General features: G+C 33.8%; 1 protein-coding gene across 1 annotated transcript in view; it reads right to left on the bottom strand.

The window, feature by feature from the left end:
* LOC128558013 (uncharacterized) overlaps positions 1-18,660 on the bottom strand; it is a 30,496-nt gene extending 11,836 nt beyond the window's left edge. Inside the window, exon 1 of the mRNA XM_053546751.1 lies at positions 17,877-18,660. Within this exon, the coding sequence (XP_053402726.1) occupies positions 17,877-18,660 (784 nt within the window). The remainder of the gene's footprint in view (positions 1-17,876) is intronic.
* Positions 18,661-18,869: the final 209 nt, after the last annotated feature.

Below are 18,869 nucleotides of genomic sequence, written 5' to 3'. Positions count from 1 at the left end.
ACCTCATTTTTGATGGAATCCATCGCCACGAGGGTATGAGAGAAGAGCCCAGTTTCCCGTTTAATGCTGGGCGCCAAGCAAGGGAGCTACTGGTACCATTTTTCACGTCTTTGGTATGACGCGGCCGGAGATCAAACCCACGACCTCCCGCACTCGAAGCGGACGCTCTACCACTAGGCTATCGAGGCGGTTAAGATAAGATGTTCTTATTGCCTGGCATAGCATTAAAAAGGTTAAATTAAATGATATAAGTGGAAAACAGATAATCTGGAATAACTCTGACATAAGGAATGGAAATAAATTGTTTTATTACAAAGAATGGCATGAAAAAGGAATAAAATATTTAGAACATTCATTTGAATATAGAAAAAATGATTTTATTCCTTTGAACAATTCAAGTACTTATACAGTCTTTAAAATAATGAATTCCTAAAATATTATCAAATCATCACCAGCCTTAAGCCGGTGTAATGAAGTATTTCGACCCCCATAGAATAACGACCCCCCGGTCATTATTCTATAGGAAATGTGACTCCTTTCCTATAAAATATTGACTCCCCTTATAAAAAGCTGACTCCCTTTGAAAACTATATAGAATAACGACCCCCCGGTCATTATTCTATAGAAAAACTGACCCCTCCAAGTAAAATACTGACTCCCTAAAGATGACTCCCTTCGAATCTCATAGAATAACGACCCCGGTTATAAAGTGACCCATTCCATGTAAAACACTCACTGCCGAAATTACTACATGTATATTCGAACTCTCATACAATATCGATTCCCGGACATTATTCTATTTAAAAAAGTTTCCGTGAAAAACACCGGCTCCTAAAAAGACTTTCGACGATAATATCTATTAAAAAGTGATCCCCATCCAACCTAACGGACAATTTTACTAGATCTACAACTCTAATACCCTCCATTGCCAATAGTTAACATTTTGATTGTACTACTACTACTGGTGCCGCTACTTCTATAGCTATTACTACATGTACTTCTTCTTCTACTACTACTACTACTACTACTACTACTACTTCTACTACTACTACAACTGCTACTACTGATACTGCTATACCTGCTTCCACTAATACGTCTTGTACATCTACCTCTTCTTCTCTTTCCCGCTGCTGTTGTTGCTATCACTTATTCCTCTGCTGCTGCTGCTGCTGCTACTACTGCAACTGCCACTACCACTGCCACTACTACTACTACTACTACTACTACTTTCTATTGTTGCCGTTACCGTACTTTACTGCCACTGCTAAGTATTGCAACTTCTGTTAATACTAAGTTCTATGCTAGCAGTTTCTTGTGCAGTTTTCTTCTGAAGAATTACTTCATACCGAAGTTTGCAGGGATTATTGACACTGGTGTGTTTTGTGAACGTATTGTGAATTGTTATTTTCCTGAAAAAAATGTATACACCAAGATACAGCGTCTAGAAATAGAATCCCTTTTCCCGTTGCGGAATGCTCTGATTTCTGTGTCAAGTGATGGTATCTGGGGCTAATGGTCAAACGGACGGACGGACGGACGGACGGACAAGGGCAAATCTATATGCCCCCCTCCCCGAGTGAGGGCATAAAATGCAGCAATTAGGCCTTAGATACATGAGTTATCACTAAATTTGACCAAATGACCGGGGGCCGTTTTTTTATGGGAGTCAATATTCTTCGTGAGGTTCAGTTTACTTCACGTGGGGGAGTCATAGTACTATGATTTGGAGGTCATAATACTATGACCGGGGGTCACTTTTTCTATGGAATAATGACCGGGGGGGTCATTATTCTATGGGGGTCGAAATACTTCATTACACCGGACCTAAAAGAGTCACTTAAAAAAAAAAACATTATCTACACTCCTACAGAAAACCTGCTAAATAAAAGACAGCTAAAGCACCAAACAAATTACTATACACCAAGCAATTAAACGTAAAACTAAAACCAGAAATAAAATCAGAAAAGAAATGGTTGAAAACAATAACATAAAATGGAACATAGTTTATGGACAAATTTTTAAAGCAACGATAGACACAAAAATTAGAAACTTTCAGAATAAACTTTTAATGCGAATAGTTCCAAACTAATAAGTGTTTGTTCAAAGTGAAATTGTCTAGAACAAACTTATGTGATTTTTGTAACATGCAAGTGGAGAGAATAAAACAACTATTTTGGGAATGTAATCATGTTCAAATTTTGTGGGACAGACTAAGTAACTTTCTTGCAGCAAAGGGAATATCGTGCTATTTCAATCTAGAATATATAAGTTTTGGCATTTTTGAAACGGGGTTAAAACGCAATATTATAAATTTCATGATTTATTTGATGAAATATTTTATTTTTTTCAAATGAAAAATAGACAAAAGGTTCCCGTATTCGACCAGTTTTTATCCTATTTAAATATCAGAATTTTTCTAGAAAAAGGAATAGCAATTATGCAAAATAAAATTGATTATCATTTGAAGAAATGGTCTTTCTTAAATCTATAGTATGTATCCTTACCACGTACAGCACTGAGACACATGCAAAAAATATTTAAAATAAAATGCAGTAATCATGAGCACACATGGGTATACTCTATAATTTCTTTCTCTCCTTTTATCTTTATATGGTGTTAACTTGTTTTCACTTTTAGCGTCTTATCATGTAAAGTGGATACATTTTTTGACATACAAAACAATTCTATAAACAGAATTGAACGGGAAATAATGCAATTGTTTTATATATTTCAAAGATATTATTTCTGTTTTGTTATTATTTGATAGGTCTGTAGAATTATACAAAAAAACAAAAACAAGTGTAACATGTTTGTATGTATGTCATAAAAGAGAAAATAAAAAAATGAATAATAAAAGAACGAACAAAAAACAACAAAAAATAATAAATGTCACTGTGTAGGCCTTACAACACAGGCATCATGAAAAGCACTTTCTGTACTTGTGAAAGAAATTAATTTACACAAAGGAAATGACGATATGTTATTAAAATTGCTGTTAACTTGTTATTATATTCAGTATAAAAATATCTAAAACTTAATGATTTAGAAGAAATTTATCTTGAACGTTTTGTTTCTTTCGCGGGTCATATCACGAAAATCATACAATTCATTCAAATTGTAAAATAAGCGAAGAATACGAGCTCAGACGTAGTCAAGTAATGTTTACCTTTGTTGTGTTCTTTATTGAACTTACGATTATGAGATCTTGAGTGTTACATATTGTAACAGTTTTGGATCTGGCGTTAATGATAGCGACACCTTGAACCGTTGTTAAGCAGCAACGTGTTATATGCCTTTATGATTTATTTCCAGCATGCAATGATGATTTACAGAATTACTTATCTTTTTCTAAACACAAAAAACATACAAACCAAGCGTTTACAAACATGTACATCATAAATAGATATTTTAACAAATTCGTAAAGTTATCAAAGTTTGCTCATTAATATATCTAAATAATCAAAGAGAATGTAACACTATGTGGATCTCTAGAACAGAAATATAGAAGAGACATTCAGTTTTCGGAATTCATATGTTACGAGAAATAAATTGGAAGGATTACAAACTACACAGGGATCTATCACATGATATGTTGAAAACTGGGAAATGTCGTAAAAGTATACTGTGAAATCATTTAAATTCGCTGGCATGAAATTTCGCGCAATCATGAAAAAGGACTGTTTCGCGCGGACTTTAATTCGCGCATTTCAATCTTAGAAATGAAGAAATAAAATCAAAAAGTAATAATAGCGCGGTCTTAAATTCGCGCACTGGTCCTAGCGCGAAATACGCGAAAATTCTTCCTACGCGAATAAAACTGATTTCACAGTAAGTGAAATTCCCTTGAGAAAACAGAATTCTAAAATCTACACATGATTTTTAAACTAATGGACTCCTGATTTTTTTTATCATTTTATGCACATTTTCATTGTATTTTTTTAATATTTACATTCACCCTATTCTTTTCCATTGAAAATTTTGATGTTTATTTTGTATGAACAGCAAAAGGAAAGGGGGCAAAATTACAATAACGCTGCTTAGTGATAACGGACCGCTGTTTTGACGACGTCCGCGTATAGTCAGGGAGAACGTTCCTTAGATGACGTCGCAGTTGTTCCATCCGGTGAACACAATGACCGGAAAGCTGATTTTAATGGTGAATGCCACAAAATGTACGCAATTCATAATATAAACTTGTTTACAGATGGAAAGGAAATAAAATATAAATGTAAGAAATGAATTAATTTTTTCGGAATAGGATCGGCAAATTAAAATGAATCGCTAGTTATACCCATAAGAATAAGACATTTCTGTCATTGTTTTTTTATAACCTGTCTTTCACTTACTGGTAATAAATGACTTTTTTGAAATAAATGAAACTTATTATTACTATGAAATTTTATATTGTAGATGATTATTTCAAAGTAGAAAAATACAGCTAATTAAAAATCTTCCATATTTTCTAAGAAAACAATGAAATTGCGTTACTCTGGCAACATTATAAAATAGTACTTAATAACAACAATAAAATATGAATATAAAATATAATATGTTAAATATTTGAACGTATAAGAATTCAGAAAAGAAATCTGAAAATTTCACATTAAAATCTTTAAAATATCAAAAGTAGTTATCGTAAGAATGAACCATTTCAGTCATTCCTTCCTCATAACTTGTTTTTCACTGGCTAGTTATAACTGACAATATTGAGGAAAGTGAACATTCTATTACAATAAAATTATATATTGTAGATCCCTAATACAAATAAAAATCCATAATTTCTATGAAACATAACTTGACTCATGTTAATATGGCAACATATATGCTAAATTCCCTTTTCTAACAAGAGCTGTCCTTAAGACAGCCAATGCTCGACTATTCGAATTGTTGACCCAGAAGCAGGAATATTACCTTAAATGTTAAAATATCTATAGAGTTTCAATCCAGTATCTGCATTAGTTTTGGAGATAGTAACTTGTATGCAAAACTTTAACAAGCATGGTTAAGTTCATAGGGGATATATTTTGGCCAAAATGCACGTCAGAGTTATGGCACTTGATGCTATCACTAAGTTTTATATCCCTGAAAATACATGTGAAGTTTCAATATCTGCATTAATTTTGGAGATAGTAACATACATGTAAAACTTTAACTAGGCTTGAAATTATTTTTTAAGTTCAAAAGGGGGCATACTTTGGCCAGAATACATGTCAGAGTAATGGGACTTGGCCCAGTGAGGTTAGCAATTGACCTAGAAAAAGAAAAATAAGTTTCAAAGCTGTATCCCTTTAAATGATAGCCATACTTACTTGCATGCAAAACTTTAACCAAGATGTGACGCCGACGCCGACGCCAGGGTGAGTAGAATAGCTGGACTATTCTTTGAACAGTCGAGCTAAAACATACTTAATAAATACAACAGCTTAAGGTCAAGTACTTTTCTATTAAAGTGCATATTTTGATAGCATAGCCATACATACTCAAGTTTCTCTCATCACTTATCTGTTCCCTTGGTGCCATTCCCCTTGAGTAGGTTCAATCTCATGAAGTTTATTGAACGAAGCATTGTTCCATGACGATTGCCATTTAGATAAAATGTATGGCCTAAAATCAGTATATGGTAATTTCAAATTAGATTGTGATAATAAAAGGGATTTCTTTGCTGCAGTGTCAGCATCCTCGATTCCATGAACACCAACATGACTAGGAATCCAACAAAATATGATACACATTTTAAAGATAGTGTATAATATTTTGAATGAAAGGATTTTCCATATTTCGATTATGAATTGATTGTAAAACAGAAAGCGAGTCACTATATTTTGATATAAAATTTAGGGCTAAATCAATAGCTTTTGTCTCAGCTGAAAATATTGTTGCGTTTTTTCTTGGCAAACGTAATTTTGATTGATGAAGGTGGCTGACAGCAGCACGTCCAGCCTTTAATTCATTTTTCGAACCGTCTGTGTAACTTGTAAGTTGACTTGATTTCATTATACTTGGACTTGAATAATTCAGGGTTTGTTTCAGACTTTCTAAAGACAGTCTTCATATCAAACGAACTTTAGGGGAACTTAAGGGCCCATGGTGGTGTATCTGGAATTGAATTATCTTCAATATCATCGAATTCAAAGTCATTCATAGAAGATTTTATGCGAAATCCAAACGTTTTTAATTTGTTTTAGTTTAAATCATATGAATGAAAGTACTTGGGTTTAAAAATGATTTTATGATCATGATTAGATTTGTTTGCCGCCAGCCACCCTCAAAGCATATTGCAATGATAATTTTTCTCGACATGTGTAAAGAGAGGGTTCGTTTGCTTCAACATGTTCCGAATGCCCCAAGAGAAATACGAAGACCTTGATTATGGATGGTATCTAACATTTGTAAATAAGACTGCTTGCTGACCCATAAACAACACAACCATAATCTAGCTTAGATCTAATTAAAACTCTGTAAAGCCTTAAAAAACCTGGCGATCGGTTCCCCAATCAGTATTTGAAATTACTTTTAACAAATTCAAACATTTTGCTTTCAGATATTTGATATGTGGTATAAAAGAAAGTTCTGTTTTTTTATCAAAGATGACAGAACATACACATATACATTCATTCTTAAGCAGAACCTACACATATTGGTTAAAACTAACGGATTAAGGATTTGGAATGACGTTCAGTGCTTAACTATCATGATAAGTTCAAATATCTACAACACTTATATTCATTCTACAGTAACATTTATTGGATTTACATACATATTTGTGAGAGAAAAAATAACATACAGAATTAAGGGTTTACAATGAAGATTACTGCACAACTATCATAAAATTTTAACACTTTACCTAAGTTTTAAGCATTCCAAAGCAAAAAAAATATTGTATTAACATATATATTTTTTGAAAAACTGAACGGACTAATGATTTAGAAGAACGAATTTTGTTCACGATTATCATGATTAGTTTCAACACTTACATATTTTCTACATTTTTGACAAACTGGACCGATTAAGGATTTAGTATTGAAGTTATATGATCAACTAGCGTGATACGTTTATATATTTCTTCAACACCCACATTCATTCTACAACAACATTGAATTTTATGGCACATACACACACTCACACACACACACACAAACGCACGCACGCGCGCACGTAAGCACAAGAACACGCACGCACGCACGGACACACACATTATGACATTATGATAGCAGAACTGATTATGGATTTTGAATCAAAGTGTATGCTCAACTGTGATGATATGTTAAATTTCTAAATCATTTACATTCATTCTTTGTCCAAAAAATATTGCATTTACATACACATTTTGACCAAACTGAACGGACTAAGTAGTAAGAATGAATTTTGTGATAACCTTAATTTCCAGAGCACTTACAAGCTTTCTACATTTCAACAAAACAGATTAAGGATTATGAACGAAGTTTTATGCACAGCTATCAGTAGTCTACAACAGTTACATTCATGTTCATGCTACGTCTAAATTAAATGAAAAAATAAACGACTAATGATTAAGAATTAATTTTGTGCACAACCTTTATAATTAGTCTAAATTTCTTCAGCAAAGTGTTCTTGTCCTTCTTTGAGTTGGCAACAATGTTCTTTGCAACTACGAAGATTAATTGTTCAGTCTGTTTTAGGATAGAGCTGCTGTTAACTTCGGTGATTTACTTTTCTGCTATTAACTTCGGTGATTTTATCTCCGAGGAGCTTTCTCATTATGTTTATAAGACATTTTCTTATCCAGTGAAGTGCTCTTGTATCTCCATTGGTTGTTACACTATTCTGTTATTGTTGAAAGTAGATCATTTTAAGCAACGTTTCGTAAAACTATCAACACTTTAATTTTTGTTCCGAGTTTCCTATGGAGATTAGTTCCTTTGATAATACAATTTATAATTTGTTTTGGCGATCGAATTGCATCATTATTAGTCTATTTCATTTTTAATTAATCTTTCATTAGACACATTCCTTGCTTTGTCGCTGAATACATAAATATCACCAGACTACATGCATTCGATGGTGTAAATATACATCTCTAATGGTCGTTTGCATTTGTCGGTGCTTGAATAATATCTCCAGGCTGCTTGATTTTGATATTGGGTTGATTCACTCATGTTGATTAAATTTTACTTTAAAATAATTTTCCTGTTAACGTATGTTACTCGTTACTTATAAAGTGACCGCCATTGCTCGATGATTTTGTTGCTCTCGATCCATTATTAAGTTTTGACTTCCAACAAAATAATTGACGCAAATCAGCTCTGAACAACGGCGCATTAAAAAAGTATAGAAAAAAGTTAGCCGCTGCATTTACTTGAGATACCGTAGAAAACATGAGGAACGTGTGAAATCCCTCCTCATCAACTGGCGGAATCGGGTATATAATGTTGTAAATTCTGCTAGGTGCAAGGGTAATCAGAAAACAAGCATTGGTTGACAGTAGGGTCTTTGTAACAGAAGAAATCTTTCTGTCGTCTTTCATTTGAGCAGATATTGCTGGTCTCAACTTCATTATGATGATGACGGAGCAGACAGCGATTACCACAAAGGGGACAGCAAATCCTAGACAGAAGTCAACCCAAGGATAGACGTGAACGATGGTGCTCAATAAAATGTCATTCGAAGAGCAATACATTTCTTCAAAAAAGTTATCTTCTCCTGCGTCATAACTAACTATCAAGGCTGCATTCAGTCCAAAAACAACAATCGTTACTGTTGCCATTATAAGTATAGCATTTCTTGTTGTGAACACGAATCTTGCTCTATGTGGAAACAGAACGTTGACCGCTCGCTCAATTGCAATAGTGGCTAGGATGCAAGAGGACAACTGACCAGAGCTCAACCAGGTGAATGTAAATATCTTACAGTCTACTTTAGCGAACATGCGGACTGTAAAAATGTTGTATATACCTGTTATAAGTATGGTTATGTCCGAGACGGCGAGGAAGGAGAAAAATACCGCAGTGGATGACTTACGGTACTTTCTTTTCAATAGGACACACAGAACAAGGATATTTCCAAGGACGCCTATTGGCACCACACACAACGCCTCAAACCACTTCAAAAAAGTTTCAAGTACTGATTCTTCATAGGAGAAAAAATAATCATAGCTTCCATTGTTCATCAAGGATAAATCGTGCCAGATGTCGTAATCTTCCATATTTTCAATACTGTAAAAGTATATTTTTATAGTTTTACAAAAGAATTTCCCTCAATTATGCAACGCTCCAATTAAGTTCAAATTATCATAACACTTTTTATGCTGTTAAATCTGACACTTTTTACAATTACACTTTTCACAATTACACTTTTCACAATTTGTATATTTTCTAAAAATAAATATACGGAACTTTCGTAAATTATCAGGGTAGCAAACAGCATTGCTTATACATGTAAGCACAACAAGTTTGATTTTGTCTATTACGTTGCTGAAAAGAGGCTGTACTGTTGTTTGAACTCAGTTTGATTGTAACAAACTCCTTCGTTATTTTAAAACATAAATAATCTTATCATCGCTGCATCAATACAAAATAATTGTGCTAAATTTTAATATTATGCTGACGAATTGAATATATACTCAATATAACATATATATTTAAGCAACCAATGCATCTTAAGCAAAGTTATTCCAAATCTATTTATTTAGCAGATTTAGACTTTCTACTTAAAATTATGTTCAATACAGTCAAAGATTTTCGAGCAAACAAAGGAACTTTAATAATACTGTTGTATAAAGACTGCGCTTTTATAGACGTCTAACTGACTCTTTTTAAAAAATATGATAGTGAACGATCAATTCTTGTAAAGGTTGGACAAAGCCTACGCAGTAAATCAAACGGTTAAATTTTCCTGCTATAAGGTTACAAGCATCCAATTACATCAGCTGTAAATAATGGGCGGCTTGTTAAGGAAAAGGCTAAAAGGCTCGTTAAATTTAAATTTTCAGTAAGTTCGAGTTACATATGCTGACTACAAAAACTATAAATCAAAAAGAAAAACATAGTTTGCCGTAAAACCAAACACATTTTACCTTTTGCTTACAGTTAAAAGGACAATTTTAATGATTTAGGGAGAAAGGAAAAAAAAAAAAAAAAAAAAAAAAAAAGGCGTAAATTGAAGCCGCAAATTGCAATTTAGAATGTTTATTGTAAAAATGATTGAAATAGAGTCAGGAATATGCCATGATAACTACTGGTTAAACACGGTGAGGATGCATACACCGGATATTGCCATTTTGTGATAAGTATTTTCCGAAAACGTGATTGCATTTTGTCAAAAAGGCAAATAAAAACCCCATTTACTACTCTATTTTACTACTATAGAGAAAGGGGATTTTATATTTAGTAACCAGCTACTGTGTATATGCTCTCGCAAGCGTAAAATAAGTCAATCCTACATAGAAACGCTAAACTTTGTGATAAAATGTCAACTTTATCATTTGATAAATGCGGACCGGGGACATTTTTCTCCCGATATCGTCACCTATTGTCTTTGATGCAAATTCTCAATCGTAAGATTTATTTAGTGACATACAAAGAAAACATGTGCAAAATTTCAGCTTAGCAAACGTTCAAATGACGGAAAAATCAGCCATAAATGAGCGCCGACGATGTACTGTGTATTGAAAATATATATATTGTGTATTGACCTGTATCACATTTTACTGTACTGTGTAATGTTGACATTATCACCGAGTTTTATTGCAAAATTTACATGACCATTTCCTTTTAAATGTACAAAAGAGTAATGTCTTTAACCCTTTAGAAACAGGCTGTTTTTACATTGATATTTATAACGTTTACTTTGTTGTAATTTATGTAATAAGGTCGAAATCGTAACTCACAGTCATAATAGTGCAACAGAGGGCAATGATTTTTGTTAGCTTAGTAGTTGTAAATGTATATTCTATTCCTACGCTATCTGATGCTGAGCATTGTTTCAGTTGATATTACATGAATTATCTCAAAAACAGTTAAAGGTATCTATTTAAATTTGGCATTGCTATGCCACTAAAGTGTTACTCTCAATATCTTGCAGAAAGCCCGGCCCCACTATTAAAGTACTATATTGTGCTATTTTTTTCCGTCGCAGATTCAACATGTTTATAGCAATCTGTTTGAATCGAAGAACGAGTTTAAGGCCATTGTATGACATTTTGTTGAACACCACCCAAATGACGAAAATAGATAAAGTACGTTAACGACCAAAACAGCAAAAAAGTAAATTATAAGATCACCAGATATATGCAGAGAATAAAAGCAGAAAAAATACTGTTGATTCAGAAAATATTAAAATACATGTTTCATAAAGGAACCCACTTACGAAAGGGACAAATTTCCAACAGAAAACACCTTCAAAACGGTTGGTAAAAACAAATTTGATTTGGGCAAATTGTGAGATCTGGGGGATGAAACAGAAAAAAATGGAAAAACCAAAGGTCGCCCAATATAAATGAAAATGATGCAGGCTTGGTTTGATCGAGCCCGTTCACGGACGGCAGTGGAAATGCATGCTAACATCCACAGGCTCTAGCAGAACTCAGTACCAAAATTATAATTTAGAGACACCCACAGATGTAGTTATATACGGTGGTGTACATGAACCCTTCAATGATACACAGAGTGCAATTCCGCGGTTTTGAAAGGGTATACACAGTTATACAGTCTTTGACAAAATAGATGGGTAAATACATAACCTTTAATCAGTTTATTTGCCAAGGAAAGTTTCCTTTAAATTATATAGATTTCTGTATTTCTTGACGTCGCAAGATGTTTTCCACCGACAACTTGGTTAATATGGGTGAGATATAGTGAAGAATGTAAGTTGTTGTGAAAAACAGGCTTAAACTCTTCAGAGGATTTATCAATTATACAATTTCTTGCATAACAGAGACCACATTTCTGACGCTGAATTAAGAGGAAAGAGAAAAGCCAGACAGACGAAGACTTATTGACATTAAAAGAAGCAAGTAGTTATTGCATAAAGGAGATGAGAGTACATTATTCCCACATAGTTGTGTACTTGTGGCTGGGCCTGTACTTGGCAATGGCTAGTCTGTAGACAGTTTCTCGGAGTGACTACTGGCATGCCGCTGTAATTGTAAGTTGTATTTCAGTGTTCAAACTGCTTTTGTTATTTTTGCAGTGAAGTCTAATGCCATCTGCAAACAGAAAAAGACATTCCATCATTTGGGCCGATGCCATTACATGCCTTGTCTATTTAATGACGAACAATACTGAAAATATGCACGATTTTCAATATCAATACTCAGTACACGAAACTGCAATACACAGTTCAAATATTATTTTGAAAACACAATACACAGTACACAATCGACGCTCATTTATGACCAATTTTTCCGTCATTTGAACATTTACAAAGCTGAAATTTTGCACATTTTTTTTCTTTGTATATAACTAAATAAATCATGTGATTCCGAATTTTCACTACAATGCAAATAGGTGATGGTATTGGGAGATATGTGTTCACGGCATGCATTTATCAAATGATAAGTTTTCATTTTATCACAAATTTTAGCGTTTCTACTTAAGATTGACTCATTTTACGCTTGTGAGAGCATATACACATTATCTGGTTATTAAAAGTAATGCTCTTTCCTTCTATAGTAGTACAATACAATAGTAAATTGGGAGTTTGCTTACCTTGTTGACGAAAAATAATTACGTTTTCAGAAAATACCTTATCACTAAGTGACAATATCGGTGTACGCATCCTCACCGTGTTAAACAACAGCCAAATAGAATGGCCATTAGAGTGTTGTTAAGTAATGACCAAGAAATCTTAGTACGGATAATACGAGTAAAACGTAGATTATTTCTATACCCGCCCTTAGAAATAATAAAGTTTTCTCGATATGTGCTTGAGATATATTTTCTAATATTTTCGAATGGAGTAAATTTTCTACCTATGGACATACCTGCAACGACCAACAAGCTTGCTTTTTTCCAACTCAAACAAATCTTTATAACAATATGTAAATATATCTGTTTAAGTTATGTCTTATTTGTCCAAAAATGTTTACAGTAGATAAAAATCAAAGTCGCGATTGAGATCCGGATTCCGGTGTAGATAATCAAGATGGCACACGGTAGCACAGTAGGGTATGAGCTTAGTTTTCTTGAATATCTTATTTTGACCACGTCAGACAGCATGTATTCGCTTAATATTTCAATCGTCTCATAAATAACAGTTAATTGACAGTGAAATTACATAAATAATATACTACAAAGCTTTTAGTTACGTTCCCTTTGATATTAAATAATGCAATACAAAGAACAATTATGTAATTTTAAATGTACAATGTAAGTCAATCCTATTATGACAGTTCTTTTCACAATACGTTATGTCATCACAATTAATATGTAGATCAAACTACCGCGGCTACAGTTAATATGAAATAAGGCCCTGCCTCGATCGGGAATCGATCCGACTTCAGCTCATCCCATAAGATTTGAAAAGAACTATCTAATGACAGCACGGAAGGACACATTTTTTAATTCGGTAGCAAATATCTCATTCGGTATCGAGGGATCGATTCACTATCAATTTAAAGGTAGATGTTGGAATAAAAAAAACACTGTTACACTGCCCATATTTGTACTGATGTGCAAGACGTTGCGGTTCGGACAAGTTCTGTGGACGCTTATTAGGGACAAGGAAAAAGCGTATTCTTCCAAAAAATCCGAAGTCAGACGCTCTCTGCACGTGCCGGAATGACACATTTTTTAATTCGTATATGTCTCATTCGGTATATCGCATGTTACCGTAGAGGGATCAATCCCGATTTTCGTCGCCTCGCGACGAAAATTGGTAGGATCGATTCCCTATTATAAATTGTGAAGCCATTTGGCTAAGTATTACAATTGTTATTCCGATTTGTTCTCAAACTATCATAGCAAGCTGAAGACATTTTACCGAAGATGTAAGTCAAAATCAAGTATTGTATCATTATACACTGCAAAAGTTTGTTGACTTTTCACATTTAATTACGCACAAGTGCTTATAGATACGTACATTAGATTAGTAGTTATTGCAACTGTTCACAGCATTGTGTGACTTAAGCCATGTTTGATTCAAATACAGTGAAACACCACTCGCTCGAGGTCGCAACGGGATGAGCAAAATGCTCGAGTTATCCATGGTTTCGAGCGACCCAAACATTGACCAACATACGAAAATTGAAATTTGTTTTACTAATTGTCATCGGGACCATTTGCAGAGTAAACGGTGATGCGTATTAATAACACACTTGTGACAGGTTAAAAAAACAACGTATTACAAACGTTTAGTTTTATTTATCAACAAGTGCATATCAAAATTATCGTCTCAATTTTATGAAAAGACTATATTATTACCTTCATTTGCATGCAAATATATGCTGATTAAGATACTAAGATTTCATAAATATCTTCTCAATTCCGCAATTCTCACGGCGTGTGAAAAAAATTTATTACTAGTAACAGATACATTCTGGCCGCCGAAGGTGTGAAAAATTTTGACACCTCTGCTCGAGTTTGCCAGAAGCAACAAAGAGTAAATTAATACACAGGGACCATGTGTCATGCTCGAGCGATCGAGTTATCGATGCTCGACCCAGCCATGGTAATTTCACATAGAAAATAGAAGGAAATTGGCCGGGACCACATGAATTGCTCGAGCGAGCCCGGGTGCTCGAGTCATCGATGCTCGAGCGAGCGGTGTTTCACTGTATTGCCCTTTTTTATATATCACATATGTAAATATTATCTACATTCACGTACCCAGTATTGTGACGTTCAGATATGTAGCCAATTAATCTGATAAACTGACCACTAAAAAGTTTTAATTATTCACTTTTGCGAAAAAAAGTCCATTGACAAGTCGTATGCGTAGTAGACTTCAAGGAAAGCATGTTTCATTTTTTCTCTTAATGGCTTAGAAGTTCTTCGTATTACTATTATTTTTCATAGCATTTATTAGTACGGTATCCTATTTCAGTATTGTTTGTCCGACCACGCAATCCTTTCTACTAGTAAACAATGATAATACTTTATTAATTTTTCTCATTCCTTTTTGTTCTATGGTGCTCACACACTTTACCATCTCCCAACACGAATTTGCTACATTGTTTTGCTCCTACGTATGTTCTTACGCACTGAATGCTCTCAAAAGTGAAAGGTATCACCCACCATGACATTCGTATCTGAACGTGTTCTAGAATCTAGCAGAGCTTTAGTGTACCAGCTTTTCTCCATGCATGTCGTACTTTACATTGTTGTTGAATTTTCCTTGACTCTTCTACTGCTTCTAATATCAGGTGACGTGCAAAGACAAGAACACCTTAGCAATCTCCCATTTAATCTTATTCTTGCTATAATATTTCTAAACTTTGGCATTTCTATAATATTTAGATAATAAGCACGTCGAGATATGCTAGTGTTGATATGTTTCCCAGTCCAGCGTGCCATTCTAGTTGACATACATCTCTAAGTCGAGTATGAAACAAAGATATAAGGACATGTATATTAACTGGTTCGGGAAATAACCACACATCTGGAAATCACGAGGTTTGCAAACTATTTCGTACCTTTGACGACCAGTTTGTAATATTGCTAATTATTTAAACTCTTTGTTTATCTGCAATGGTTGTTATGATACAATTATTTTGTTCAGCCCCTCCTTTCTCTTGTTTTCTTTTCTATCGATTTCATTGTTCTAACTCTCCAGTTCTATTAGATTCTTCTTTTTTTCTCACATTAAACTTTTTACTTGATAGTTGTAACGTGATACACACACATTGTCCGTATTATTTAGGTTACCTCTCAATTTTCTAACTCCTGAAACATTGTTCTACGTGTTAATTGAAATACTGTTCAACAACGCCTTGTACATGTAATTCTATACATTTATTTATTGTAAAGGGATTTATAAAAGCCACTAGCTTATTTTCCAATCCATGTATTTGAACTGTAAAAATTTGTTGTACATGTTATGTGTATGTTATTTCAAAATAAATATCGTTTAAGCTAAATTCCACTCTTCAATCCTCACAATTTTCTTACATAATACGACAAAACAGATAAAGTCAACTTCTTACATACTCTACAGAACACATCGTAAAACAAAACCAGATTGGTTTCCTTATTTCATACTGAAGATTGAAAGTGTAACGAAATGATTCCACAAAATCACTGCTTGTACGTCACATTTAGATTATCGTTATGTCATAGCGTAAACGTCATTGCGGGACGCTGGAAACAAATACAGCGCAAAACAGGCAAATAGATCTATCTGGCGGGTGTCGTTAAGAACGTTGGTATTAAAATCTTTGATATGGTGTCAGAAGCGAAATGATATATTGCAGCTATGGTCTCTTGAACGATATCATTGTTTGTCTTTCAGACGGGTACTATTACATCATATAATTCCTTCGCATCTTATATCCAAACAGTTTGTTTATTCAACTGCAAAATCACTTTTTGGAGTATATTATTTCTAAAATAACATACAGGGATTTCTATTAAAAATGATTATTAGATTTGTATCGAGACTTATACACTCGTTCTTTTGCAGACTAGAGTCGGGCAATATTTCCGCTGCAGACCTCATACATATTTCTCGATACAAATCTAATAACCTATAAATATGTCCCCGTGATATTTCACCTCTTTAGGTCCAAGCAGTGCTACATTTCCTTTGATCATATGTTCTTTTTTAACACCGTGGTATCAGTGCGTATAAATATGCTACTTTCTTAAAACTACATATACATGTAGTGCCAAAGTTAATTTTTTGTTTGTTTGTTTTTCTTTTTTGTTTAAAAATGTATACATAATTGCATGTATCATAAAGTGTTTGAACTTTAATCTCTTAACTGGCACAGTTAATAAAACCAAACTAGAAAAGGTTTTCATTCCCTTGGATATGCAATATTTAATTTCGCAACTACTAGTATGATACAGTCAGCATAGAAAGACTGAACCATGCCAATTCACACGAATATAACAAATATTGACTGGGCATTAGTCGCAAGTATTTGATAACATCCCCACGTGAAATAGGTATTAACAAATAAGAAAAATCAACAACAACACGTGTAGCGTTTGTTCATAGATAATTATTAACTTCCAACGTTTCGGCGTTAAGCCTTCCTCAGGGAAGAATAACAATAAAAACAACGGACGTGACGTCGTTAAACAACGTCGCGTAAAAAGGCGGTAAAATGTATACAAAGTTTAGATCTACATTATTTACAATGTTAAATAAATTAAAAATAACGTTCCTTTAAACGGATTTAACAAACATACCGAGTAAATTGTCGGATAGTGTTTTATACAAAATTTCCTATACTTATGTATATAAAAAACAGAAATAGGAAAAAACAACGATATACTCGGCATTACAATATGTAGATCAATACAATTAGTTGATTGGTCAATTAATATCAAATAAAACTTTAGAATTTAAACCATCTGGATAGAGCGTTTTCAGTTTATGTATCCACACTGTTTCTTTGCAGAGACGATCAATGTCATTTCTTACAGCATCAATAGGCATAAAAGAAAAGTCCTTTAAGCAATGATCTCGTAAATTGAAATGTGATGCAACCATTGAGGAAAAAGTAGGGTCAGTAAAACTATTAATATCAAATCGGTGACTGTTCATGCGTTTTGATACAGGTTGCTTAGTTTGTCCCACATACTGTTTGTCACATTTTTTGCAAGTAATCAAATAAATTACACAGTTACTTTTACAGTTTACGTTATGATGTAAACTGTATGCTTGACCAGTCATTTGACTGGTAAATTCTGAACCTGTTTCGATATTGGTACAATGCGAACATCGGCTACCATTACATCTCTGTGAGAGATAAAGTTTATCACTTTGCTTATTGAACTCTGAACTTATCAAATAGTCTTGTAAATTTTTCGGACGTCTATAGGCAACAACAGGTTTACAGTTCTCATAAATGGATTTAGTTGTAAAGCTTTTTGATAGGTTCAAAATACTCCAGTATTTATTAATAGTGTTACCAATACGTGGAAGTGCTGGATCATACACAATAGTAAAAGGAATTACACTATTTTTGTCCCCAACTTGAGTCTGTAAAGCTTCTTGCTGAGATATATTGACTACTTTTTGGAAGGCATGGTCTAACACATCATGTGGGTAACCTCTGTCAACGAAGAATTCACGAAGCTGTGATAATGAATGTTTGAACTTGTCATCATCTGATATTATACGTCTATAGCGTTTTGCTTGACTATACGGAATACCGTTTTTACATTGTTTGGGATGACATGATGTATAGTCCAGGTACTGGTGGTTATTAGTTTCTTTCACATATATGTTAGTTTCAACACATAAATTCTCTCCCTTGGATATATTTACATCTAGAAACGAGAGCGAATCTTGTGAAATAGTATGCGTAAACTTTATGTCAGGATGAAAACTGTTTAACTCTCTGATGAAAAGTTCTAGTTCTTCCAAGGAATGATCCCACACCATAAAAATATCATCCAGGAAACGCAGCCAAAGTGTCGGTTGTAGATCTCGATTTCTAAGGAAGTCTTGTTCAAATTTTCCCATAAATAACGATGCGTATGATGGTGCCATTGAGCTGCCCATCGCAGTACCCATTTTTGGAGATAAAAATCTTCATCAAATTTGAAATAATTATTTTGCAGAACAAGTTTAATGAGGTTTGCGACATCGTCACATTTCAATCTTCCATGACAATGCTCGTCCAAAAAATATTTACATGCGTCTATTCCGTCGCTGTGCGGTATGTTTGTGTATAGAGAAGAAACATCTAGTGTCACTAAATAAGTAGCCTTACTTTTGAATTT

This window comes from Mercenaria mercenaria, chromosome 6, assembly GCF_021730395.1.
Source record: "Mercenaria mercenaria strain notata chromosome 6, MADL_Memer_1, whole genome shotgun sequence".
In the NCBI taxonomy this organism is placed as follows: domain Eukaryota; kingdom Metazoa; phylum Mollusca; class Bivalvia; order Venerida; family Veneridae; genus Mercenaria; species Mercenaria mercenaria.
This window is presented reverse-complemented; position numbering and strand designations above follow the sequence as displayed.